Genomic DNA, 27,302 nt, shown 5'->3' on the forward strand with positions numbered 1-27,302 from the left:
TCACTGTTACTGTCAAAAAGCTGGAACCTCCTTCCTAACAGCACTGTGGGTGTACCTACACCACATGGGTTGCAGCAGTTCAAATATGCAGCTCACCACCACCGTCTCAAGGGCAATCGGGGTGGCCAATAAATGCTGCCCTTGACAGCAATGCTCATATCCCAAGAATGAATTTTAAAAAAACATGTTGTTGTTGTTGTAATGCTAGCCAGTAATTTTATGTGACTGACTGATCAATGTCATTCAAGCATTAAAGTAAATGTGTTGCTGAGTTGGTTTTAAAATGATTTTCATTGTTTTCTGAATGTCCGATTCCTGTACGAAACTAACTATTTTGTTTCTTCATTATACAGGCTGTTGAAGAACTATTCAACCTTATGCAACTATTTGTAGCTCAGAGGCCAGATATGAGAGAAGAGGAATTGGAAGACATTAAACAATTCAAGAAAACCACCATTAGCTGCTATTTGCGTTGTCTGGATGGGCGCTCATGCTGGACTACGCTTATTAGGTAGAGAAGGCAAACAAAATCGTGAAATACTTATCATTCAGTGTAAAGGGCTAGGATATGAAAAATGCATAATTTAAGGGGTAGCCCTAAAGAGAATAATTTTAGGAAACGATTCGGGTGGAGCCGGAGCAAGGTTGATAACATCTGTGAGAATGGTGGTTTGGAAGCAAAGTTAAAGATTTAAATAGAAGCTAGAAGAATGTTATTTTGGGAGTTTATTCTGGAAAACAAACTGTTGTATATTTTGCATGTTAGTGAATTTTTTTTATTTTTACAAGTCACCTTTTCTGAACACCTTTATTTAGCTGTTGGTGTCCAATAGCAGTATCAAGTCTATAATCCTGGTAGTGTGTCAGTTGGCCTTTAGAATCCTAGAATGGTCACAGCATAGAAATTGGCCATTTGGCCCGTTGTCTATGTTGGCTCCCTGTAAAAGTAGCTCCGCTAGTCCCACTCATCCACCTTTTCTCTGTAGCCCTACAAATATTTTCTCTTCAGATAATTATCCAATTCCCTTTTGACAGACATGATTGAAGCAATACCCTCAGGCATTATATTCCAGATCCCAGTCATTCTCGGGTAAAAAAGGGTTTTTCCTCAAGTTTGGTCCTTTTCCCAATCACCTTAAATTGGCGTTCCCTATTTCTCAACACTTCCGCAAATGGGAACAGTTTCTCCATATCTACACTGTCCAGATCCCTCATGATTTTGAAAATGTATCATATTCAGCGTGAATGAGTTGACCTTTTCTGAGACTAAAAATTCTGCAAAGGTCATATGTTATCATGAGTGCTGGTTTTAGGAAAAAGACTTGTTCGCACAATAATTATAGATCTCAGCAGCCAATCCTACCATCTTAGTTTATTCATTCAAAAAAATCCAGAAGTCCATCCATTATGGTATTCAATTGTCAAATAATTTCTAGGTTTTTCATCTTCACTGTTTAATCTGATTCATATAGTCATATATTGATAAGTTGGATGAACTTCCTGATGTCAATCCTACATTTGCCTTCCATAGTTTGTACCTGTCCCCTTGTTCTGCTCTCAGATTTTAGTTCGTTATCTCAATAAGATCCCCTCTCAGTCATCTTTTTTAATAGTTGAAAAGTTAGTTTCTCCACTCTTTCCTCTAACACTAGGGACCACACTAGTCATGATCTTCCTCCAGTGCTTAAAGCTTTTCCCTGTGCCTCAGTAACTAAGAATGGACATAATACTTAACATGTAGTCTGAGAAGTGTTCTGTGCAGTTTGACTGTGACTTTCTCTGACTTGTACCCTTATTTGTTTCCAATATTTACCTTGATTTTGAACTTAACTAGTTGTTAGAGATCTATAGAATAAATTTCATCATTGGGAAAGAAATGGTTGAATATGCTATGTTTTATTGGAGTAATTTAGTATATGCATGCAAAGGCTAGCAAGATTGACCTACAGAGGCACAATTATGGAAAGGTTGAAAATAAATGACTGATTTTTTAGTAATCTCTGTCATGGACTAACATACTAATATTTTATATTATACCATTAAAAGCAATTAAGCCCCACTTACTATCCAATGTCTTAAAGTTTGACTCCAATCCTGTCATATCTTTGCTTCGGACTTCTCTGTTCTACCCAATGAGCATTTCAGATTCTGTTTCCACCAGCTGCTAGTGGAGAGATGCTGTAGCTATCCCAGCACCTTCAGTTGTGTGAGAAAGGAATAACTTCCTCTGGGTGACAACAAAAGTGCTACAGTATCTCTGGTTCAATAGTACTTATTACTGTGAGGAAATGAAAGTTACTCAGCTGTGAGCAAGTAGCAATCTGGGATCAAGAGAGTCATAAAGCGAGGGGGATTTGGGTCTTGAATTTGATGTGGAAATCTTCTGCGAAAGTTATCAAGCTATTTTGTACAGAAGAGGATGCAACTACGAAGAAAGCATTCCAGTCTGGAATGATTACAAAAGCTGTTTTTATCCAGGTTGTTAGAGGATTACAGCACAGAAGGAGATCCTTCAGTTCATCATGTCTGTGCCAGCCTTTTGCTAGAGATGCAAAACTGCTTGGTTCTCGCCCGATAGCCTTTTATCTTCTCTGCTTCAAATATTTATCCATTAAAAGCTTCAATGTTCTCTGCCTCAATCACTTCCTATAGCAGTACTTTCCACGCTCCACTAAATATCTGTCTAAAGACATTTCCCTTAATTCCCCTTCCTCACCACTCACTAAGCCAGAGAAAATAGTTGCTCCCTATTCACTCAATCAAAGCTCTTTTTAATTCTGAAAAACTTCAGATACATCACCTGTCAGTATTCTACACCAGAAAGCCAATTGGTGAAGGATAGGAGTGTTTACTCACTTCTATAAGAAGTTATTTACAGAGTTACACATTACAAGCATGCATCGTATAACCCAACAACTGTTTTAGTCTGTTTCAATTTATACCTCTTCTGTCCAACCTGATGATGAGGCATTAAGCACCCCTTCTAAAAGAGGCACCACTGATATGCTATAACAAAAAACTGAAACCTTTAGAGGAAACTTAGCTGATCAGATTAAATTGACATTCCAAGAGGTGATGATGCAATCCAGTACCCCCCACCCCCAGCAAGTGCCTACTGGTCTCAGAAGGCCTGAAGTGTACTTGCAAATGCTGTGTGCTCCCATTCCATGGTCACCTGGGTGTGAACATAACTGTGGAAGAGAAACAGGCAAGTCAGGCTGACAATTCCTCGACGGCTCACTCTCTGGACTGTTGATGGCAGGGTTCAAAATACATGGGAGAGGTGAGAAAATTCACCTTCTAAAGCCCCCAAAAAGGCTGGCAAAATTCAATCACGGGGGTGACCAATGAGATGAAAGTTGTCCCCATATGTGGGAGGGACAGAATCTGTGCCTATCAGCAGCAAACGTGGGAAAGAAACAGTCTGTGATTGGAGGAACAGTGGGAAATTGACAGACATATAACAGTCTGCGAAGATGTGGTGAGGGTGCTGATCAGGTCAGCCTGAGCACAAGAGCAGCAGCGATGAGACAGACTCTGATGGAGTTTGAGAGAGACACAGACTCCGAGGGAATGTGTGTGTGAGAGAGAGAGAGAGAAAGACCAGCTCTGAGGGGGTGAGAAAGAGACACTGACTCCAAGGGGGGGAGAGAGAGAATCTTGAGGGGGAGCCAGAGAGAGGGTTGGGAAGTGGGACTGCTGAGTGAGTTAGTCGGGGAGGGGAGGAAGATTGGGAAGTTAGGTAGCTAATGTCCTCGTTCTGCTTCTGACTAAAATCTTTTAGGTTTTTGCCTCTTTTAAAAATAGATGTTATGTTATGCTGGCCCAGTGAATTGACATCCCTTATTAGACTTGATTTGTCTAAGGAATCTTTTTGCATCTCCTCTCTATCTTGATGCACTAAAAAGGCTAATAACTTTCTTGTTAAAATCTTCGAGCTTTGTGCATATGCAATGAAAATGCAGCAGCTGTGACCTCACCAGTCTGCGAAGATGTGGTGAGGGTGATGATTTTTGTATATAGAAGTGCGTTCAGTTATTTTGATAAAATCTTTTGTTGATAGCTTTCGACTTGTTTTTTTGTGCCAATTTAAATACTGCGGTGTCTAGGAAATTAAGACCTTCCTTGTGTGTTGTGACTTTAAGTTTAATAGAGGGGGAAGGATGTGAACACATTGGAGAGAGTGCAGAAAAGGTTTACAAGAATGGTCTCAGGGATGAGAAACTTCAGCTATGAGGATGGGTGGAGAAGTTGGGACTGTTTTCCTTGGAGAGGAGAAGGCTGAGAGGAGACTTGATAGAAGTTTTCAGAATCATGAGGGGGCTGGACAGAGTAGATAGGGAGAAGTTGTTCCCACTCATAAAAGGATCCAGAACAAGAGGGCACAGATTTAAAGTGATTTGCAAATGTGATGTGAGAAAAAACTTTTTCACACAACGAGTGGTTCGGGTTTGGAATTCACTGCCTGGAAGTGTGGTGGAGGCAGGTTCAATTGAGGCGTTCAAGAGGGCATTAGATGGTTATTTGAATAGAAACAATGTGCAGAGTATAGGGAAAAGGCAGGGCAATGGCATTAGGTCATAATGCTTATTTGGAGAGCCAGTGCAGACACAAAGGGCCAAATGGCCTCCTTTTGTGCCGTTAAGATTCTGTGATGCTTATTGAGGACATTGATGAATTCTTCTTCTTCTGCTTCTATGAATCAAAATACCCCATATGCCATCCAAATATCTGTAGTAACACATAGCGAAACTGGGACACTTTTTAAATAGACTCTCTTCCCACTCTGCCATGTATATATTTGCATAGGCTGGGGAAAATTTCTTATCCATTGCTGTGCCTTTGTAGTAACTGGACTATAGCTTCATCTGACCTGTCAGGCTGGGGAAATTTATGAAAGATATTTTGAACAGCCAGCATATTTTTGTCTGTTTCTACATTTGTATACAAACTTTCAATGTCCGATGTAAAAACTTAGGTATTGGGAGGCACAGTTAGTGAGTTAACCATCTCTATAAAGTGGTATGTGTTTTTCATGTAACTAGGGTGTTTCTGTGCTAATGGTTCCAATCTATGTATCATTAAAGCATAGATGATATGAGAAGGTGCATTGACTTGAAAAAAATCACTGAAATGTGAAGTATTTGTGAATTAAACCATTCATTATCTGATGGTTAGTTTGGCATTGCAGAGTTAATTTGTATATATTCCCTTTGCACAGTTGGATCTTTGGAAGTCATGTTTGTCAGCTTTCACTTTGAACAGAAGTATTGAGGAGAAAGAAACTTGAAATTGGCAGAATGAAACCAAAGAATGCTAGAGAATGCTAATTGCTCGCAATTAATTTTTAAAAGGGGCTGCAGATGTGAGGCTCATTCCCAATAAGTTACCTTGTACCAAGTATTCAGAATTTTCATTTTGGAAACAGGAGTATGGGAAATTTGTAATAAACTAACAAAAACATCTTATTTATAGGTTCCAAGTTAAAAGATTGCATTAATATATATATGATGTATATTATATATATATATAATAGTGTCTTTTGTATTTACGCCACTGTATCTATCTAAAGAAGGAAACCTTAAAAATGAAAACAAATACAAAAGATAATGTTACTACTTGACTGCATCACCTAATAAAGGAGTTAGTGAGAATGAAGTAGGAGCCCATAAAAAACCAAAAAGCTGCTCCCGAAAATCAAAAAGTAATCCTCGAGAAATCTCAAGAAGAGAAACTCATTTTGACTCCTGGTTGATAGTCACCTTACCCAGGCCCTGAAGAAGTCCATGAGAAGATCCTCCAATCTTCTCTCTCCCCTTTGCACCAGGTGGCTAAAGATCAGGAGCTTGGGACTGTAGAAATGTGGCCAGAAATTGAGGGGTAGCCCCCTCAGATAATAAGGTAGAGGAGCTGAAAACTCTTACACTCTACATAGATGTGAAACCATTGACTCCTCCAAGCCACAGAAATTACATGCGGCCCAAGAGTCCATGAATCAATTTTACAGTCTATTGCACGGGACTATCGCTTGCAACACTTTCCACAACAAATCCCCAAAGGACAAAGAGGGTACTCGCACTAAAAGAGCCTGCAACTGGGTGCCCACCTACTCCAGACAGCAGGATGGAACATCACAAGTGTGTCCAGATGGCTGACAAGGGCAAAAGAAGTGGAGAGCATGCAAGAGCAGCCAGTATAGAAAAACCCCTCCATGCAGTGTGGAATGCACAGAGGGGCTTTTGAAACTACTGTAACTCCTGCTGACCGGAAAGGAATCAGGAACGGTTATACATGCACAATTCAGCACTGTGGCCGCCGGTTTCTGGCCAACTGTTCCTGAAGCCTTTCCAGTCGGTGTTCAACAGGAGCATCAGTGAAGTTTTAAGAACTCTGAAGACCACAAAGAGCTGTACTGCATCTACCTTGTACAAAAGTTTCTTGCCAGACCAGCAGTGGGGGGGGGAAGTTTTGAAAAGTTTCAGGCAGTGAGTTATGTAGCTGTCGAGGCTTTGTGGAGCAAGCTCCTCCACTGCCTAACTAGCTCAGTTGGTAGTCAGTGGGACTCTTGATCCCAGCATCATGGTCCCTAGACCCACATTGGATGATGATATTTTTTTGATATTTTATTTAAGATAATAAATTGTACTCATTTAACCAAGCAAAAAACTTGTGAAGGGTAGTTTGGGCACAGTTCTTTAGCAGATGTGGTTTGTTCTATTATGAAATGTTGTAGCTGGCAGATTCATTGGAAGGCATCTGAATTTAGTACCTGGGGGACTAGTTATTGTTGCTGGCACAGCTGTTACTGTCTCATTGACATTTTCCCCTTGTACTCTTGTCATGGACTTTACTATCCTGGTCTTCATTTTCAGATACACCTTTAGGTCAGAGCATGCAGTTAATGCAGCAGTAACTCCTATCACTGTAACTGCTCTGCACACGTGCAGCAAATTCTTCCCCTAGTGTTGCGGAACAAACAAATACAACCTTCCAAGTGACAGTTCGGGCTGTGGGGCTGAGGCTACCCAGGAATATTTCAGAGCCTGGCACTGATGATAAATTCCCCCCGAATAGGTATCAGCTCAGACAGGAGTACTTCACATGAATGAGCCACCTTGACACCTCGAGTGCGGTCAGGGCAGAGCAGCACTTTAAGATTTCTTGGCTTAGGCTGCGAGCTAGATGCTACCTGAGGACACATCACGTGAGTTCCTCCGGCAACACCCAGTCCACTCCACCTTCCAGTACATCCCTGACCCTGGTCACCTTAGCACTGAGAGCCCTCTCCTCCACCAGCCATATGAGCTCTTACTGATATAGGTGCAGATTCCTGAGCAGCAGCTCCCAGATGATAGCCTCACTCCTGACAGGGAAGAGTTCCTGCTAGAGACAACCATGTTCCAGGCCCTGATCATTTCCTGGCGCACAGCAACCACCCCCCACCCCACCAGGTTTATAAACAGGAGCTGCATGTCTTAATTGAGGCCGTGCATCACCAACGCACACCATCTAGGAGAAGACTCGACGTATCAGTGTCCCTGCAGCCTCTGAAGGTTGAAAATCATCAGGATCCATCCAGCGAGGACGCTTACAACGTTGTGGGAGGTCCTGTTGTAAATCAGCCTGAAGGGTACTGAGCAGTTCAATGTTCCATTTAGCCTGACAGAAATGACAGGTGCCCTCAACAGACCCTCGTGGGACAAGTCCCCAGGGCTGGATGGGCTACCCGCTGAGTTCCTTAGAGCACCGTAATAGGCTTGGACATGGATGCCCTCCGGATCTAAGACCAGGGATCTATCGTTAGAAAGGAAATAGAATGTTGGCCTTTATTGCAAAGAGAATGGAGTACAAAAGAAGAGAGGTTTTGCTACAGTTGTACAGGGTCTTAGTGAGATCGCACCTGGAGTCCTGTGTACACTTTTGGTCTCTGCTTAAGGGGGGGGATATAATTGCAGTTGAAGCAGTTCAGAGGAGGTTCACTTGTCTGATTCCTGGGATGAAGGGGGTGTCTTGTGAGGAAGGTTGAGCAGGCTAGGCCTATACTTATTGGAGTTTAGAAGAATGAGAGATGATCTTATCGAAACATACAGTATGAGATTCTGAGGGGATTTAACTGTGGGAGAATCTAGAAATAGTGGGTACAGTTTAAAAATAAGGGGCCTCCCACTTAAGACGGAATTGAGGAAGTTTTTCTCTGAGGGTCATTAGACTTAGGAATCCACAGAGAGTAGTGGAGGCTGGGTCATTAAATATATTCAAGGTTGAGTTAGACTGATTTTTGATCAACACGGGAGCACAGGGTTATGGGGGACAGACAGGAAAATTTAATTAAGACCAATCAGATCAGCCGAGATCTTATTGAATGGCAGAGCAGCTCAAGCGGCCAAATGGCCTACTGTTGCTCCGATTTCTTATGAAGTTAGCCAGTAGCCCCACGAACTGATTATGGACCTCCTGCCTTTTTTCTAGTGAGTAAAAGGGGGAGTCACAGTCCAAGTCCCGTAGGAACCAGATCCATGACCTCATGAACGTACCTTGGGACCTAACAAGCTTCAGATCCTTTAACGTGCCCTTCTCTTCATGCACCTTCTGCAGGGCAGGGTCTTCGAGGGCCTGACCGAGGTTGGTTTCTAGGTCGAGTACTTCCTGTTCTCCTGTTCCAACCAGCTGATCCTGAACTGCCTCCTAGTGGACCCCTCACATTCTGCTGACTGAAGATGCAGTCATGAGCCTTGCCCACATTCCATCACCACACCACCTCCCCGCTTCCCCCCTCCAGCCGGCCCAGAAAAAACTGAACAAGGCCCGGAAGCACTTGCCCTCCAGCAGCATGTTGTTAAAATCCCACGCATATGGAGCAGAACCAGCTCCGTTCACACCATCCAGTGGTCCAAGCACAGCACTGGCCACCCTGAAGCTGCTGGAATGCAGGCCAGCTTGGGGAGCGTACACGTTCAACAGGTGAAACAGCATATCTCCCAGCCAGACAGTGAGATGAAGCAAGCGTCCTCACAGAGACTCGTTGATCCCCCAAGATCGCCGGCTGAAAACATGGGGCCATCAGTATAGCCACCCTCTCTGAATTGGAGACATGCTGCCTCATGTAGGCCCTTCCTTGCCACTCCAGGAGCCATGTAGCCTAGTCTCCCTGAATGGTGTGTATTTCCTACTGGAAGCACACCACATACTCTCCCTCCTTAAGGAACAAGAAGTTGGAAAATCTACAGGATGCCTCTCTGCTGCCATTGATGGTGTGGCTGGCTATGATCGTCTTCATGACAAGAGTCTGGAGCAAACATCACTTATACCCTACTGTGGCGAGGGAGCAGAGTTATTTGTGATCTCCACTTCCTCAGCAGCCTAGTGAGGAGCCCCTTGAGCCAGTGCAGCATGAGTTGGTTCACGTCCTTGCTCTTGCTTACCATCTTTACAGCAGAGTGGATGGACCTGATGAGCAGTGCCAGCTCAGACCATTGGCCGAGGGCCAGCTGGAACTCGTTGCGGTGACCAAGCTATTGGCCTGAAATTCCTAGAGTTTCACAAGGTGGGTGAGGAGAGGCTTTTTAGGGGGCACGAGGACATCCACCATATTACTGGTGTTGGATTCCAAATCATCCTTCGTGCCCTCCACCAAACCACTGTCCTCTTCCAGGTCGACACTGCAACACTGTTAGCAACCTCCTGCCCAGCCACACCAGCCAGCTCCACCTCTGACACCATTCCATCCCTCAGGATGGTCGGCAGAGGGGTCTTTCCTCTGCTTCTCAGGGGTGGGGTCTGGGTGAGAGGGCAGAAGTGGTTTGGGGCCCTGCTCCGCTTCAGGCATCAGGCCACACAGCAACTCGGAGAAGCTCAGTACCCTCAGTGTTGAGAGACAATAAAAGGGAGCCTTCCCTTCCCTGCCACTGCCCAGTGACCCAGTGTGTGGGGCCAGTTTATTCAAAGCCTCCACCAAGTTGAGTATCCAGGGCAGTATCAGCACATGGCCAAATAAGCTCAGCCTCATAGACCTTACCCACCTAACCCTCCAGGAAGCCCAACCTGGCAACAAATAACTGGGTTATACCGGATGGATCCTCCACTCCTTCCTCGTGCAGGGATACCATTGCATCATCAGGAGGTACAGGCTGGACACAGGTATCTGCTTCTCCCTCCTGAGGGATGGATGACCTCCGCTGGCGGTGCATGGTGGTGAGACCAGGGTGAAGGATCCAGGAGGGGCACTGACTCCTCTTCCAAGGAGGGACATCCCTTCTACAGACTTTCCCGTGCTTCTAAGAGAACCGCCTCCTTCTCCGACGCATAGAATACGCAGGGAGGGAGGCTGTCATATATGTCAAGGCCTCCGTCTCTCCCCCTTGATCCTGCTCCCAAGTCCAGCCAGGGGATGTGAAAGTTCCACCGAAGCAGGCACACTCTCAGGCTTGGACACTGGCTGGGGAATCTAAATCATGGGGGGCACAGCCTCGCTATAAAGAGACAATCATTTAGGACTGAGCTGAGAAGTTTCTTCACTCAAAAGGATGTGAATCTTTGGAATTCTCCACCCCAGAGGTTGTGGATGCTCCATTATTGAATATATTTAAGGCCGAGATAGAAAGATTTTTGGTGTCTCCCGGAATCAAGGGGTACAGGGAGCAGGTGGCAAAGTGGAGTTTAAGTCCAATGTGATAAACCACCTCTGCCTTAGATTAGGATGGAAGAGTGGCTTCCTCCCTTCTGTGCAGTTCTAAGGTATAATACCCCACCGTCTAGTAATAGTCCTTTATTGAAAAGTGCACCAAGCACTCACCTCTTGCCGTAAAAGTTGGTGTGTCTCCCTCCTCTGAAGTAGATTTTAATTCTTGTTTTCTCTTCTCTCTCCAGCCCAATATGGGGCACCCCCTCCTCTCTCGCTCCCCCTCCTCTCTCACTCTCACTCCTCTCTCTCCTTTCTCTTTCCTCTCACACACCTTTGCTCTCTTTTTCACTGTCATTCACTTTTTTCTCCCTCTCTTCCACTTTTATTTCTCTATCTCTCTCTCTTTCTCTGCCTTTCAGGCATCAGCAGCAATAACTCCTCACCATCCAGCAAGGTCTTCTAATTCAGAAAGGCAGTTAATGAACGATAGAACTGCAGTCAATTTTTACACACTTTCATATGTATTTATAGTTATACATTACAAGCATACACATGCGAACCCAACAATCATTGATTTTGGCAAAAAGCAAAATATTGCAGATGCTGGAAATCTGAAATAAAAACAGAAAATGTAGGAAAAACTCAGCAGGTTTGGCAGCATCTGTGGAGAGAGAAACAGTTAACTTTTCAAGCCCATATGACTCTTCTTCAGAGTTAAAGCCATAGATTTTGTCTATTTATAGGGAACTTAAGCAGATCCTGGCTAATGTCCACTACCTGCATACAATTAAACACAATATATATACAACTGACACTTGACTTTCTCTGCAGTGAAATATCTCAATTCTCTCATAAACTGTTTCTTAGCCCTGATTTCTTCCTATTGAAACTATGCTTTCTGCTCCCTGACTTTGATGTCCTTTCTATATAGTGCTGCATAAAGCTGAAATTGCTATTCCTAGCTATGTACCAATCAATGTTTTGTACAAATGTATCATTGCGATTTTAATCTTGTGCACAATTCCCCCGCTCATAAAATTCAAAATGTTCTTGGCCATTTATATGGACTTATCTACCTGCACACTCACTTTCAAGTAATAATGGGTGAAATTCAACTTTGGCAGGGCCGCAAAATGGGTGGTAGCAGATCAGCCACCCACTTTGTGTTCCTGCCAAAGTTAAATTTCACCATTTATGTATTTGAACCCTGAGAGGTCTCTGCTTATCTACCCCCTTCAACATCTTTTCATTGAGTGTAAACTGTTTATTTATTTCCCCCAAAATCTGTTATCTTACATGTTAAATTGTATCCGCCTATTCCACTAACTTGAAGACTGTTCTCCTCGTCACTCCTGTACTCGAGCAATACCTGATTACCATAACTGTTCCCTAATAATCAGCAACTTCCTATCCATTGACATTTCTTCATATCTTACACCTGATTTTTTTTCTCTAACTCATTTTTTGTGTTGTTGCACGACTTATGAAAATTTCTTGTATGCCACATTGATTGCACTTCCTTTATCTAATCAAAGAAAAGTTTAAATTCGTGAAACATGACTAACCAATCTGTGCTAATTGTCCTTGATAAACTCATGCCTCAAGTGTTTGCTATTTTAACTTCAATGTTGGATTCAAAGAGTTTGTCCATTACTAATGTTACACTGAAGATATGGATGATGATCAAGTGGATACCTGCATATATTTTGTGATCTTATTGGTGATTAACATTATAAGAAATAATAATACTGACAGAAAAGTAAGCCACCAGTTGTGATGTCCACACTTAGTAAATTGAGACATTCCGTTAAAAGTGCCTTCTTTTCTTATTGCAGTGCCTTCAGAATTCTTCTAGAAACTGATGAAGACAGGCTGCTAGTTGTTTTCAATCGGGGACTGATTCTGATGACTGAGGTAAAGTAAATTGTTTGGTTCTTTTTATTCATTGTATTATACTTTTATGCAAGACATTTGCCTTGAGTTCATTATTACTATCAAACTATGGTATACACTTCTTGAAATATCAGAACAAGAAAGATGCTTTTCCTGTGCTAACCTCACCATAAAATTGTTGCATAATTATACAGCTGATTATTTCTAATGTGTTGGAAAATTACCATAGAGCTGTTGATTTAACTCAGTTACTTAGTTGATTTCAGTTTAATTGCAACGAATTCAGGCAGAAATATATTTGAAAATAAACTAAATGTTTATTTAATAAATAAAATATGTTCCTCAAATTGTTTTTGAAGGGAAAAGTAGTATTGATTGACAGTGCTATCAGGTGGCACTTACGCCAATAACCTGGGCACCAATGCTCAGTTTGGTTTTTGCCTGAAGCATCAGCTCCGGACCTTATTACAGTCTTTGTCCAAGCATGGACAAAAGAGCTGAGTTCCAGAAATGAGGCGAGAGTGATTGCCCTTGACATCCAGGAGCCTCACTAATTAATTAATAAATCTGGAATACAAAGCTAGTCTCAGTAATTTTGTATTTATTTATTCATTCATAGGATGTGAGTGTCACTGGTAAGGCCAGCATTCGTAGCCCATCCCTAATTGCCTTTATGAAAGTTGTGGTGAGCCGTCTTCTTGAACCACTGCAATCCACGTGGTGTAGTTACACCTGAAGTTCTGTTAGGAGGGGTGTTCCAGGTTTTTGACACAGAAATAGTGAGGAAGCAGTGATATAGTTCCAAGTCAGAATGATGTGTGGCTTGGAAGAGAACTTGCAGGTGGTAGTGTCCCCATGTGTTTGCTGCCCTTGTCCTTCTGGATGGTAGAGGTTGCGGGTTTGGAAGGTGCTGCTGAAGAAGATTTGGCCAGTTGCTGCAGTGCATCTCGTAAATGGTACACACTACTGCCACTGTGCACTGGTGGTGGATGGAGTGCTGATCAAGCGGGCTGCTTTGCCCTGGACGGTGTTGAACTGCTTTAGTGTTGTTGGAGCTGCACTCATGCAGGCAAATGGAGAATATCACACTACTGACTTGTGCATTGTAGATGATGGACAGGCTTTGGGGAATCAGGAGGTGAGTTACTCGCTACTGAATTCCCAGCCTCTGACCTGCTCTTGTAGATACAGTGTTTATGTGGCTGGTTCAGTTAAGTTTCTGCTCTGTGGTAACCTGCAGGAATTTGATGGTGGGGTATTCAGTGATGATAACACTGTTAACCATCAAGAAAAGATGGTGATTGCCTGACATTTGTGTTGTGCCAATGTTACTTCCATGAATCAGCCCAAGCCTGAAAATTGTCCAGGTCTTGCTGCATGCGAGCATGGGATATGCCAATATCTGAGGAGTTGCACATGGAAGTGAACCCTGCAATCATCAGCAAACATCCCCACTTCTGACTTCATGTTGGAGGGAAGATCATTGATGAAGCAGCTGAAGGTGTTTTGACCTAGGATACTATCCTGGAGAACCTCTGCAGCAATATCCTGGAGCTGAGATGGTTGACATCCCAACAACCAGGACCATCTTCCTTTGTGCTAGTTATGACTCTAACCAATGGAGAGATTTTCCCCTGATTCTCATAAACTTCAATTTTGTTAGGGCTCCTTGATGCCCCACTCGGTCAAATGCTCCCTTGATGTCAAGGGCAGTCACTCTCGCCTCATCGCTGGAATTCAGCTCTTTTGTCCATGTTTGGACCAAAGCTGTAATAAGGCCTGGAGCCATGTGCCCCAGCAAAATCCTAACTGACCATCAGTAAGCAGATTATTGATGTAATTGCTGCCTGATAGCAATGTCAGGGCCCATAGCGTTTGCTGGATTCAACTATTTCCTGATATCCCTTGGAGTGAATCAAATTAGCTGAAGAAGGCATCTGTGATGTTGGGAACCTTCGGAGGAGGCCAAAATGGATCCATTCGGCACTTCTGGCTGAAAATAGTTGCAAATATTTCAGCCTTGCCTGAACTGCAGCACTAGGCTCCTCCATCATTGCGGATAGGGATGTTTGTGGAGCCGCCTCTTCTGGTTAGTTGTTTAATTGTCCACCACCATTATCGGCTGTGTATAGCAGGACTGCAGAGCTTTGATCCAATTGGTTGGATGTGTGATTGCTTTGCTATGTCTACCGTGTACTGCTTCTGCTGTTCAACACGCATGTAGCATCACCAGGTTTGCACTTCATTGTTTAGGTATCCTGGTACTGCACTTCTCGTTGAACTAGAGTTGATCCCTTGGCTTGATGATAATAGTAGAGAGGGGGATATACCAGGCATTGAGATTATGGATTGTGGTTTGATACAATTCTGCTGCTGCAGATGGCCCATGGAGCCTCATGGATGCCCAACATTGAACTGCTAGAGCTGTTTTGAATTTTCCCATTTAGCATGGTGGTAGTGGTGCTTAACTAAACAACCAACAGAGGAGGAGGCTCCACAAACACCCCCATTCTCACTAATGGCAGAACCCAGCAGGTCAATGCAAAAGACGAGGCTTGTAGCATTTGCAACCATGTTCAGCCAGATGTTTCAAATGGATGACCCATCTCTGCCTTCTCCTGAGCTGCCAGCATCACAAATGCCCACCTTCAACCATTTTGATTCGCTGCACGTGATATCAAGAAATGGATGAAGGCACTGGATATAGCAAAAGCTAGGAGCATGAGATTTGACAACCTCCCAGCTATCATACTGAGGATCTGTGCTCCAGCCAGGCTGAGCCCCTAATCAAGTTGTTCCAGTGAAGCTACAACACTGGCACCTACCTGACAATGTAGAAATTTGTCCAGATATATTTCTATTCCACAAAAAGCAGGAAATCCAACCTGCCCAGTTACTGCCCCCAGAGGTCTACTCTGAATCAAGTCAAGTAATGGAAGGTGTCATTGACAATGCTACTAAGCAGCATTTACTCAAGAATAGCCTGCTCATTGCTCAGTTTGTGTTCTGCCAGGGCCATTCAGCACCAGACCTCATTATAACCTTGGTCTAAATATGAATTCCAGAGAACAGCAGAGAATAACTGCCTTTGACATCAAGCCAGCTTTTGATTGTGTGTGCCACCAATGAGCCCTAGCAAATTTGAAGCCAGTGGGAATCAAGAGGAAAACTTTCCACTGGTTGGATTCATACAAAGGAAGATGGTTTTGCTTGTTGGAGGCCAATCATTTCACTCTGGGATATTGCTGTAGGTGTTCCCCAGGGTGGTGCCCTAAACCTAACCATCTTCAGCTGCTTCAGCAATGACCTTCCCTCCACCATAAGGTCAGAAGTGAGGATATTAGTTGATGATTGCACAGTATTTAGTTCCACTCACAACTCCTCAGATACTGAAGCAGCCCATATCCACATGGAGCAAAACCTGAACAACATTCAACCTTGAACTGATAAGTGACAAGTAACATTTGTGCCCCATAAGTGCAGGCAGTGACCATCTCCAACAAGAGAGAGTCTAACCATCTACCCATGACATTCAACGATATTACAATTTCTGAATCCCCCACCATCAAGATCCTGAGTTCACCATTGACCAGAAACTGAACTGGATCCTGTATAAATGCTGTGACTACAAGAGCAGATCAGAGGCTGGGAATTCTGCAGAGAGCATCTCAACTCCTGACTTCCCAAAGTCTGTCCACTTTCTATAAGGCACAAGTGATGGAATACTCTCCATTTGCCTGGAAGAGTGCAGGAGGAGACTGTGGCTTAGTGGTATTCTCACTGGACTAGTAATCTAGAGGCCCAGGCCAATGTTCTGAGAACATGGGCTCAAATCCCATCATAGCAGCTGGTGAATTGAAATTTAATTAATAAATCTGGAAAGTAAAGCTGGTGTCAGTACTGGTGACCATGGCAACTATCAGAGATTGTTGTAGAAGCCTTTCTGGTTCACTAACGTCCTATAGGGAAGGAAGTCTGCTATCCTTACCTGCTCTGGCCTACACGTGACTCCAATGCCACAATACAGTTAACTTTTAACTGCCCTCTGAAATGGCCTAGCAAGCCACTCAGTTCAAAGACAATTAGGGCTGGGCAACAAATGCTGGCCTTGCCAGCAATGCCCACATCCCATGAAAGAATTTTTTAAAAGTATAACATCGCACCCCATCCACTACCTTAAACATTCATTCCCTCCATGGCCAGCGCACAGTGGCAGCATTATGTACCACCTCGAAGAAGTACTACAGCAACTCAGCAAGGTTCCTTTGACAACACCTTCCAAATCTACAGTCCCTAATAAATCCTACAAGCCTTTGACAATGTGGTTTTTTTTGGCGTCACTGTATTTAGATGTGGACCTGTCTAATAAAAATCACAATTTTAGGGAGTTTTTTTATTGGAAAATGCAGCAAAAATATTGTGCTACCTGTGTTTGTAGAATCCTACTGCTTTGTATTATGTTGGCCTTAATTCTTTTGATACCAGGAAATCAAAAAAAAACATAGTTCTCAAATTTTTTTAATTTTTCAGTCTTTTAATACCTTGCACATGATGTACCATGAGGCTACAGCTTGCCACGTGACTGGGGACTTGGTGGAACTTCTCTCTATTTTCCTGTCTGTTCTGAAATCAACTCGTCCATATCTGCAGCGGAAAGGTTTGTTCAATTTTGTTGGGCTTTTTTGGAATGACATTGATTTCCTCTGGAAGCGTTTTTTTTTAATGAATCTCAGCAGGCTAGCTAATGCAGGATTAACGTTTTTAATGGTTTATTTTGGATGTAGTCTCTTATGCCCTTTTTACTGGGTAGGGGTGGGGGGTGGTGGCGCTGAAGGTGCCAAGAACCAAACTTATTAGTGATATCCTCAGACACTTGTTGAAAAACAATATTTGGAATGTAAAGAGTTCCTAATTACAAATGCCTTTAAGAACCTATTAAATTTTTACCTTTACAACATTTGCAGCTAACATAAAATGCCTGTACTAACACAATGGAATATTATTTTGTGTAAGGTCACACATCCAAATCCTTCATTTTGTATCTGTGTATACTTTATCATTTTTTGTTTTGTTTTGGGGTTTTAAGGCGTGTTAAGCATTTCTAGTTTACTTTGTTGGTAGAATTTCTTAAAGTTTGTTTGCTCTGATATACGATATAGTATATTTAGTGTTGGCTTCTTTATTGTTTTCAATTTCAGATTCATTATGTTTTAACCTTACGTTTACAGATGTTAAGCAAGCCTTGATCCAGTGGCAAGAAAGAATTGAATTTGCTCACAAGCTTCTCACATTATTGAATTCCTATAGCCCCCCAGAACTTCGAAATGCCTGTATAGGTAATAGTACCATTGGATTATACTTCAGCTGCAACTAAATAAGTTGACATTGGAATCTGATTCATCCGGATGGACTAGTTTCATACATAATGTTATGCTGTGTTTGATTGACGGTTGGTGTAGGGGTTAACTATCTGTGATGTGGGTTTTGAGTCCTCTCTACTGGTTAGTGTGTCCTGCATGAAATGGCTTTGACCGATTTCACTCCAATTTTTGCTCCACATCATAAAAGCAGAATTTATTGCAATTTAGCACTTATCACTCAGACACAGGTCCTTTGGTTGTGCGGGAAATGGGTGGGGGTGGGGAGGAAATAAAGCTTTTGAATGTCCTTCTGAAATTATGGTTAAAGCATTTGTTGTCCACTTCGAAGAAATTTATCTTTATATATGAAGACCATAAGACCTAGGAGCAGAAGTAGGTCATTCGACCCATCGAGTCTGCTCTGCCATTCAATGAGATCATGGCTGATCTAATAATCCTCAACTCCACTTTCCTGCCTTTTCCCCATAGCCCATGATTCCCTTACTGATTAAAAGTCTGTCTATCTCAACCTTGAATATACTTAACGACCTAGCCTCTACAGCCCTCTGTGGTAAAGAATTCCACAGATTGACTACCCCCTGAGATTATACCCTCTGGTACTAGACTCTCCCACAAGGGGAAACAACCTCTCAGCATCCACCCTGTCAAGCCCCCTAAGAATCTTATATATTTCAATAACATTGCCTCTCATTCTTCTAAACTCCAATGATAACAAGCCCAACCGACTCAACTTCTCCTCATAAAAAATCCCTCCATACCTGGGAACAACCTAGTGAATCTTCTCTGGACTGCCTCCAAAACCAGTATATATTTCCTTAGATAAGGGGACCAAAACTGTTCACAGTATTCTAGTTGTGGCCTAACTAGTGCCTTGTATAGTTTTAGCAAGACTTCCCTATTTTTATACTCCATTCCCTTTGAAATAAAGGCCAACATTCCATTTACCTTCTTTTTTACCTGTTGAACTTGTATGTTAGCTTTTTGGAATTTATGCATGAGGGCACCCAAATCCCTCTGTGCTGCAGCTTTCTGCAGTCGTTCTCCATTTAAATAATATTCAGCTCCTCTATTCTTTCTTCCAAAGTGTATAACCTCACATTTTCCCACATTATATTCTATCTCCAAAGTTTTTTCCCATTAACTTAACCTGCCTATACCCCTCTGTAGACTCTTTGTATCATCCTCACCGCTTGCCTTCCCACCTATTTTTGTGTCGTCCGCAAACTTAGCGATAGTACATTCACTTCCCTCATCTAAGTCGTTAATATATATTGTAAATAATTGAGGCCCCAGAACTGATCCCTGTGGCACTCCACTAGTTGCAGGTTGCCATCCTGAAAATGCCCCCCTTATCCCAACTCTCTGTCTTCTATTAGTTATCCAACCCTCTTTCCATGCTAATATACTACCCCAACATCAGGGGCTTTTATCTTATTAAGTAGCCTTACGTGCAGTACCTTATTGAACACCTTTTTTGAAATCCAAATATATTACATCTCCTGTTTCCCCTTTAATCTATCCTGCTTGTTACCTCCTCAGAGAATTCTAATAAATTTGGCAGGCATGATTTCCCCTTCATGAAGCCATGCTGATTCTGCTTGATTATATTGTGCATTTCTAAATGCTCTGCTATTACATCCTTTATAATAGACTCTACCATTTTCCCAATGACAGATGTTAAGCCAACTGGCCTATGGTTGCCTGTTTTTTGTCTCCCTCCCTTTTTGAATAAGGGTGTTGGCAGTTTTCCAATCTTCTGGGACTTTCCCAGAATCTAAGGATCCTTGGAAAATTACCACCAGTGCATCCACTATCTGTGTAGCTACTTACTTTAATATCCTAGGTTGCAACTCATCAAGTCCAGGGGACCTATCGGCCTTTAGCCCCAACAGTTTCTCTAGTACTTTTTCCCTAGTGATAGTCATTGCATCTTTTTGTGTCTTTTGACCTGGAAGCAGTAAGGAAAATTGTACTTTCTTTAACGTGTCTAGGGAATCTGTAATTATTTTTAAGAGTGCTTGAAAAGGACTTTTAAGAGTTTGGATCAATTGTAAAGGGATCACTTGCAATTTCACGGATAATAAAAAATTGTAGTCCATGTGACCTGGTGGCCCTTGAACTGGAAGCAGTACCAACAGGCAGGAAGTCAAGCCAGAAGCTGTGTGGCCAGACACACAGGAGAGCTGCAAGCAGGAGAGCTGGTGGGCGAAGGCGATCAGCACACCGATGCAGGAGCTCTTGGCAGTAAATTTTGTTATTTTGGTATACGTTTCCCCATGGAGATGGTAACACTTTTTAAAAGAGTGTTCCTAACCCCTTTAAGCTTGACCAGTAGGTTATTTCTGATTCAGATTTGTTCACATTTTCAATGGCCCTGACAAAAGCAGAGAAAGGGAATGTGCGATTTAGGTGTTAACCTGATGAATAGCCGAGTAACCCTAGTATTAATTATGAAACTGTCCACAGTCTAGTTTGTGAAGCCCTCCAGCTCTCAGGCAGTTAGTAAATCTGCCCAGTGCTGCATTGCATTGGCACCAAAATGTTGCAGCACATTGGCTTGTACCCACACTTCACCATCCAGTGAGCTCCTGATCTCAGCTTAGTTGTCAATAGAGAAGCTGAGTCACTTTCTCACAAAAAGGCAGTACAAAAAGGAAAAAGGGAGGTGAGCCCATCTGGGTCATACTCACTTGCCTCCTAATAGAAGGCCTCTGCAGCAGCATCGAAAACTGCAAAGAGTTGGTGTGTTTCACATGACTATACTGTAGAGATGTAGAAGGACAAAATATAAATTATAAATGCCATTTTTCTGTTTTATTTAGTATACTTTTTAAAACAGTTTCCATTGTACGCATTGAAAAGTCTTAATATTTTAATGACGTCAGTTGCTCTATCCATCTTCCAAAAGGTTTACTAACATATTTATACTGACTATAATGTTGATAGGAAACTAAATGTAAGGTAGTTAGCATGTGAGATTGATCTGATGTGAAATTGACTGAGAATATCAGAACTTTATTTTTTTCATAAAATTGATGAACATGAGAGAGGAGTGCACACTTGGATTATAACCTGAACCTTGAGGTAGAGGCTCACTGCTTTAGTCAAGTAGTTATCTATTTTTGGCTGGCCACTTTATTGCATTCAGTTATCAAAAGAATTACAATTTGAATCAACATACAATTCAAGAAGGTGCTTTTGTACTTAAATTTTGTTGAGATGCAGATGTTATGACTACAGCACTCCATACTTTCAAATCAACCCATTCAGTAAATTAATCATTTTTAAAACAGTTCAAACTTGTCTATGGCGGGATTTGATAAAAATATTGTCTATAAAATGTTTCTTTCTCAGCAAATTAAAGAAGATTGTCATTGCTTTCTAGATGTTTTAAAAGAACTTGTACTTCTGAGTCCTCATGATTTCCTTCATACTTTGGTGCCGTTCCTTCAGCACAATCATTGCACTTGCCACCATAGTAGTATACCAAGTAAGTGCAAACTTTATTCAATTAACTGGCAGATAGTAAAAGAATTGGATCTCTTCTTTGGTATTGAAGATTCTGTTTCACTCTTCATCTTTTAAACTCATTTTGCAGTGTCTTTAGGGCCCTATTTCCCCTGTCGTGAGAACATAAAGTTAATGGGTGGAAAAAACAATATCCGTCCTCCTCGTCCAGAACTGAATATGTGCCTCTTGCCCACAATGGTGGAAACTAGTAAGGTATGTAGAGACCTATATGAGTGTTCTGTGCAGCACAGGATTTATATTTGTACATTTTTTAAAGGTCAGAGTTTTGAAAAATGAACGCTTTCTGTTGAGGTGGAGTCAGGGTTAAATTTCATGAGCTTCTACTTTCCAAGTTGCTGCTCCCAGTGGGAGTTCTAAAATGAGATAATAGAGGTGCCCCAACCTGCAGAGCAATTTTTGGTAGCAATCCCAAGGCAAATTTAAATCCAGCCAATGAGGAAAAGACTGCCAACATGCTGGCAGGCTGAACATTCAGTCCACGAGTTTACTATATAGATGTCATTCAGTCATGAGCAGAAAGTATATCTGGTAATCATTATAGAAGTTGCAAATTTAACAGTACTTTGTAAAGAGGTCAGTTGTAGTAAGATGGTTTGAGCTAATTTTAAGCTTTTTTCCTCCAACACGTTGCATTTGTATGATCACGTTTTTATAGCAGAGCACAGCATGATCCATTTCCTAACCTTTAATGACTATATTTTGTTTACAACCTATCTAATTGCTGCCATCAACATCTTAAACAATTTCCTTCACTTACTATAACCTAAGCATTAATGTGTCTGTCACTCTTAGGCTTTTTTCTTGTACCAAAACATGCAGTTTGTTTTTCCAATCCTCAAAATCCTTTGTTCTTAATGTTCCACCTAGCAGCTTATGAAGAGATGTCTTTTTTATTTGTTCATGGGATATGGGCGTCACTGGCAAAGCCAGCATATATTGCATTACACAAATTGCCTTCGAGAATTGGTGGTGTGACACCGCCTTGAACTGGTGCAGTCTATGTAGTATAGGAACACCCACAGTGTTGTTAGGGAGGAACTTCCAGGATATTGAACCAGCGGCAACAAAGCTGGCGCCACCTGTACCGTAGTATCAGTAATTTCTGTCTTTTTGTGAAAATTGAGCTTGAGGTACTAGCCATAATTGTATTGCTAATGTCATTTTTATCGTTCATTGATAAAAACCAGCTAGTAAGGTTAAAATATGTTTTAAATACAATCTGTGCTTCCAAGTGTTAAGTAAATTGGTTCTAGGTTTCTCACCGCAAACAAACATTGGCACAGCCAAAGACTTCATAAAGGCCCTCTGATTTTATACCCACTTAGTGATTAAATATTCTTTCTGTTTGACAAAAGTGTATAAATATTTAAAATATTTATAGTGTTTATTTGCTATCATTAAACTGGTCTAAGAGGGTAGCATTTATGTGTTGAGTAAAATCTAAGATGTAAAGTTTGCAAAGGCCATTATCTTTTTTGAATAATGCAAGTTTGTTTTGCAGGGAAAGGATGATGTTTATGACCGTGTTCTGCTGGATTACTTCTTTTCTTATCATCAATTCATCCATCTCTTATGCCGAGTAGCAGTGAACTGTGAAAAATTTACAGAAACCCTAGTGAAATTAAGTATGTACCAAACTGACTTTTAAATAGAAAACACTAATGAATATAGTGGACACATTTTTGAGTGTTCTGGTCTGTGTACCAAGGTACTTTGAAAAACCCACCATTTTTCCCAATAAAAATTATATTCTTTTACTGACTCACTGGTAAGTAGTAATCACTGGTAACCTGTTATCCAGAAGAATGCCTTGGCAAATGGAATTCCAAATGATGATGTTTACAGTGATGTTTTTGACTTATAAGACAGCATTTTGAACAGGCTTTTATGTTACAAAACAATTTTATTCATCCGAACAAAGGAAATAGGAGCAGGAGCAGGTCATTTGGCCCCTTAAACATATACTGCCATTGAAGCAGATCATGGCTCACCTGATAGTGGCTTCAACTCCATTTGCCTGCCTGCCCCCAATAACCCTTGACTCCCTTGTAGATCAAAAATCTGTCTAACTCAGTCTTGAATATATTCAATGACCCAGCCCCACTGTTCTCAAAGATTAACGACCCCCAGAGAAATTCCCCCCCATCTCCATCTTAAGTGGAGGGACCATTATTCTGAAACTGTATCCTAGTTCTAAATTTCCCCCATGAGAAAAAACATCCTCTCAGCATCCACCTTGTCAAGCCCCCTCAGAATCATATGTTTCAGTAAAATCACTTCTCATTTTTCTAAATCAGAATAGGTCCAACCTGCTCGATATTTCCTCATAAGACAACCCTTTCAACCCAGGAATGAACCTAGTGAACCTTCTTTGAACTACCTCCAATGCAAGTATGTCCCTACTTAAATAAGGAGACAAAAACTGTCTCACCAATGCCCTGTAAAGTTGTAACAAGGCATCCCTACTTTTTTACTGCATCCTTTTTGCATTAAAGACCAATATTCTATTTGCCTTTCTAATTACTTGCTGTATCTGCATGCTAACTTTTTGTGATTCATGGAATCATAGAATGGTTACGGTAGAGAAGGCCATTCGGCACATTGCGTCTGTGCTCACTGCCTGAAGAAGCAATTCATCTTGTGCCACTCCCACAAAAGAATCACCACACTTCTCTGTATTAAACTTCATTTGCCATTTGTCCACCCATTCCACCAACCTATGTCCTTTTGAAGTTTATCGCTATCGTAATAGTTCACAACACTTCCAAGTTTTGTATTGAATGAAAATTTTGAAATTGTGCTCTGTATACAAAGGTCTAGGTCATTAATATATATGAGGAAGAGCAGGGGTCCTAACACTGATCCATGGTGAATCCACTATAAACCCTCCTCTAGTCTGAAAAACAACTATTAACCACCACTCTCTCTTTCCTGGCATTCAATCAGTTCTGTACCCCTTTTGCCACTGTCCCTTGCTCACAAATCTGTTGTGCAGCACTTTATCAAATTTTGGAAGTCCTTGTACACACATTAACAGCATTACCTTCATCAGCCCTCTCTGTTACCTCATGAACCCTCTCTGTTGTCGTATCAAAAAGCTCAAGTAAATTAGTTAAACATGATTTACCCTTAACATGTGTGCTGGCTTTCCTTAATTAAGCCACATTTGCCCAAGTGACTATTAATATTGACCCGAATTATCACTGCTTCCCTCACCACCAAGGTTAAACTGACTGGCCTGTAGTTGCTCACCTTATCTTTACATCCTTTCTTGAACAAGGGTGTAACATTTGCAATTCTCCAGTCCTCTGGCACCATTCCTGAATCTAAGGAAGATTGGAAAATTACAGCCAGTAGCTCTGCAATTTTACTATTGCTTCGCTCAGTATCCTTGGATATATCTCATCCAGTCCTGGTGTCTTTATCAACTTTAAGTACAGACAGCCCATCTAGTACCCCCTTGTTATCAATTTTAACCTTTCAAGTGTCTGAACTACCTCCTCTTTCACCATGACCTGCACAGTATCATCTTCCTTTGTAAAGATAGATGCAAAATATTCATTTATTACCTTAATCCTGTCCCTGCCTCCATGCGTAAATTCCCTTTTTGGTCATGAACATGGATACCCAGATCTCTCTCTAGTACATCATTCTGTAGAGTCTCTGCGTTTAAATAATATTATGTTTTTCTAATCTTCCCATCAAAGTGGATAACCTCACATTTTCTCACATTATACTCCATCTGCCAAGTTTTTACCCACTCCCTTAACCTATTTTTATACCTTTGCAGATTCTGTGTCCTCCTCACAATTTGTTTTCCCACCCTTGCATCATCAAATTTGCCTACAATGCACTCTGTCCCTTCAACTAGGTGATTAATATAGTTTATAAATAGTTGAGGCCTCAGCAGTGATCCCTCTGGAATCACCCTAGTTACAGTTTGCCAACCTTAAAGTAACTAATTTAATCTGATTCTCTCCTGTTAGTATGGATAGAGAATTGGCTAACTAATATATTACCCTGAACACCATAAACTCTTATCCTGTATAGCAACTTTTTATGTGACACCTTATCAAATGCCTTTTGGAAATGCAAATACACTACATCTAATGGTTCCCTTTATCCACCTGTTTGTTACATGCACAAAGAACTCTAATAAAATTGTCAAACACAACTTCCCTTTCACAAAGCCATGTTAACTCTGCTTGATTGTATTATGATTCTCTAAATGTCCTGCTACTACGTCCTTAAATAATGGATTCCAGCAATGGCAGATGTTAGGCCAACTAGCCTGTGGTTTCCTGCTTTTTGACACCCTCCTTTCTTGCATAGGGGTGTTTAATTTGTGGTTTTCAAATTGGGTACGATCTTTCTTCAGTCTAGGGAATTTTGGAAGATTGCAACCAATGCATCCACCATCTGTGTAGCCAGTCCTTTCAAGATCATAGAATGCAGGTTGTCAGGTCGAACAGACTTGTTAAGCCTTTACTCCCATCAGTTTGCCTAGTACTTTTATCTCTAGTGGTAGTGATTGTTTTGAATTCCTCCCTCCCTTTTGTCCCTTGATTTTCTACTATTCTTGGGATGCTTTTTGTGTCTTCTACTGTGAAGACAGAAAATATTTGTTCAGAATCTCTGCCAATTCCTTGTTTCCCATTATTAATTCCCCACTCTCATCCTCTAAGAGACCAACATTTAGCTACTCTCTTCCTTTTTATATACTTGTAGAAGCTTTTACTGTTTGTTTTTCTATTTTTTGCTAGCTTACTCTCATGTTTAAATTTCTCCCACTTTATTTTTTTAGTCATCTTTTGCTGGTTTCTAAAAAATTTCCCAATCTCCTGGGCTGCCACTAATCTTTGCAGCATTGTACGCTTTTTTTCCATTTGATACCATTGTTACAGACAGAGTGAGGAAGAACTGATGAAATCCCTGTCCCCTGCCCAACTGTCTGTAATCAGTGAATTTTTGAAAGGAAGATGTGTGTGTGTGTGTGTGTGTGTGTGTGCTTTTTAACCCCTGAATGTGCGGACAATTTGAATAGCCAGGAGCAAGCTTTTCATGGGCCTAAATAAAGAAAGAGGGTTGTTTATTTACATGCTCACTCTGAAACCGAACGCCATAGCACTCGCTCATACAAGCACAAACAAACACACACACTCAAGGAAAGTACAGCTGAAGAGAATAGTGCACACTTTTCCAGGTTATGAACAAGAAGAATAGTTCAGAATTCAAGTGATTGTCTTGTTCTGAAAAACGTGCGTTGCAGGCCCAATGAAAAGACATCTTCACTCCTGAAGGATAGCTTAGGTGAATTCAACAGCTGAAATTGTTTTCAGGATTTCTTCAGAGATGGATTTTCTGCAGGTCACAAAGTTAGTTGCTTGTAATCTCATTACCGGCAGGTCAGTTTTCTGTATTGCTGGACCCAAAAAGGAATTGGCTTAGAACCTTATATTGTTACAGCCTCTGGTTCTTAAGTATAGATGTGATTCCCTTTCTGCTGCTGCTGTTTCTTTCTTTCTGCAGTCAGCATTTAAAGATTGCTAAGGGACAAAGTTGCCTTACTGTGTGATTCCTCACAATTGCTGTTCCGTTTCCAAATGTGGTGATCTCGTGTTGTTTAACCACATCCTGTTTTATTTTTTTAAGACTCTCACCCTGAGGTGGGTTAAGACAATCACCTTCTTTGTTTGAAAAAAAATCCATTCAATTCAGGAATGTCTTTTGATGGTCTCAGGATATGTGTAGTTCCTTTTTGCCTGGGATGTGCCCTTTTGTCTCTGTTAGACAGTGAGTTAGTTTTTGAATACACGGCAGGTCACCTGATCTTCGGTGGCCATCTTTGCAGCAGCACATTGTTGATTTTAAAAAGA

At 41.6% G+C, this 27,302-nt stretch overlaps 1 protein-coding gene across 1 annotated transcript in view; it reads left to right on the top strand.

Moving 5' to 3' along the window:
- The window catches only part of usp34 (ubiquitin specific peptidase 34), a 273,481-nt gene that overhangs the window by 227,928 nt on the left and 18,251 nt on the right, over positions 1-27,302 (top strand). The window contains exons 68-74 of the mRNA XM_078556887.1: positions 354-511; positions 12,457-12,535; positions 17,045-17,171; positions 17,743-17,850; positions 21,281-21,385; positions 21,494-21,618; positions 22,928-23,051. Of these exons, the coding sequence (XP_078413013.1) occupies positions 354-511; positions 12,457-12,535; positions 17,045-17,171; positions 17,743-17,850; positions 21,281-21,385; positions 21,494-21,618; positions 22,928-23,051 (826 nt within the window). The remainder of the gene's footprint in view (positions 1-353; positions 512-12,456; positions 12,536-17,044; positions 17,172-17,742; positions 17,851-21,280; positions 21,386-21,493; positions 21,619-22,927; positions 23,052-27,302) is intronic.

The sequence above is a fragment of the Cetorhinus maximus genome, chromosome 14, assembly GCF_964194155.1.
Source record: "Cetorhinus maximus chromosome 14, sCetMax3.hap1.1, whole genome shotgun sequence".
NCBI classification, from domain to species: Eukaryota; Metazoa; Chordata; class Chondrichthyes; order Lamniformes; family Cetorhinidae; genus Cetorhinus; species Cetorhinus maximus.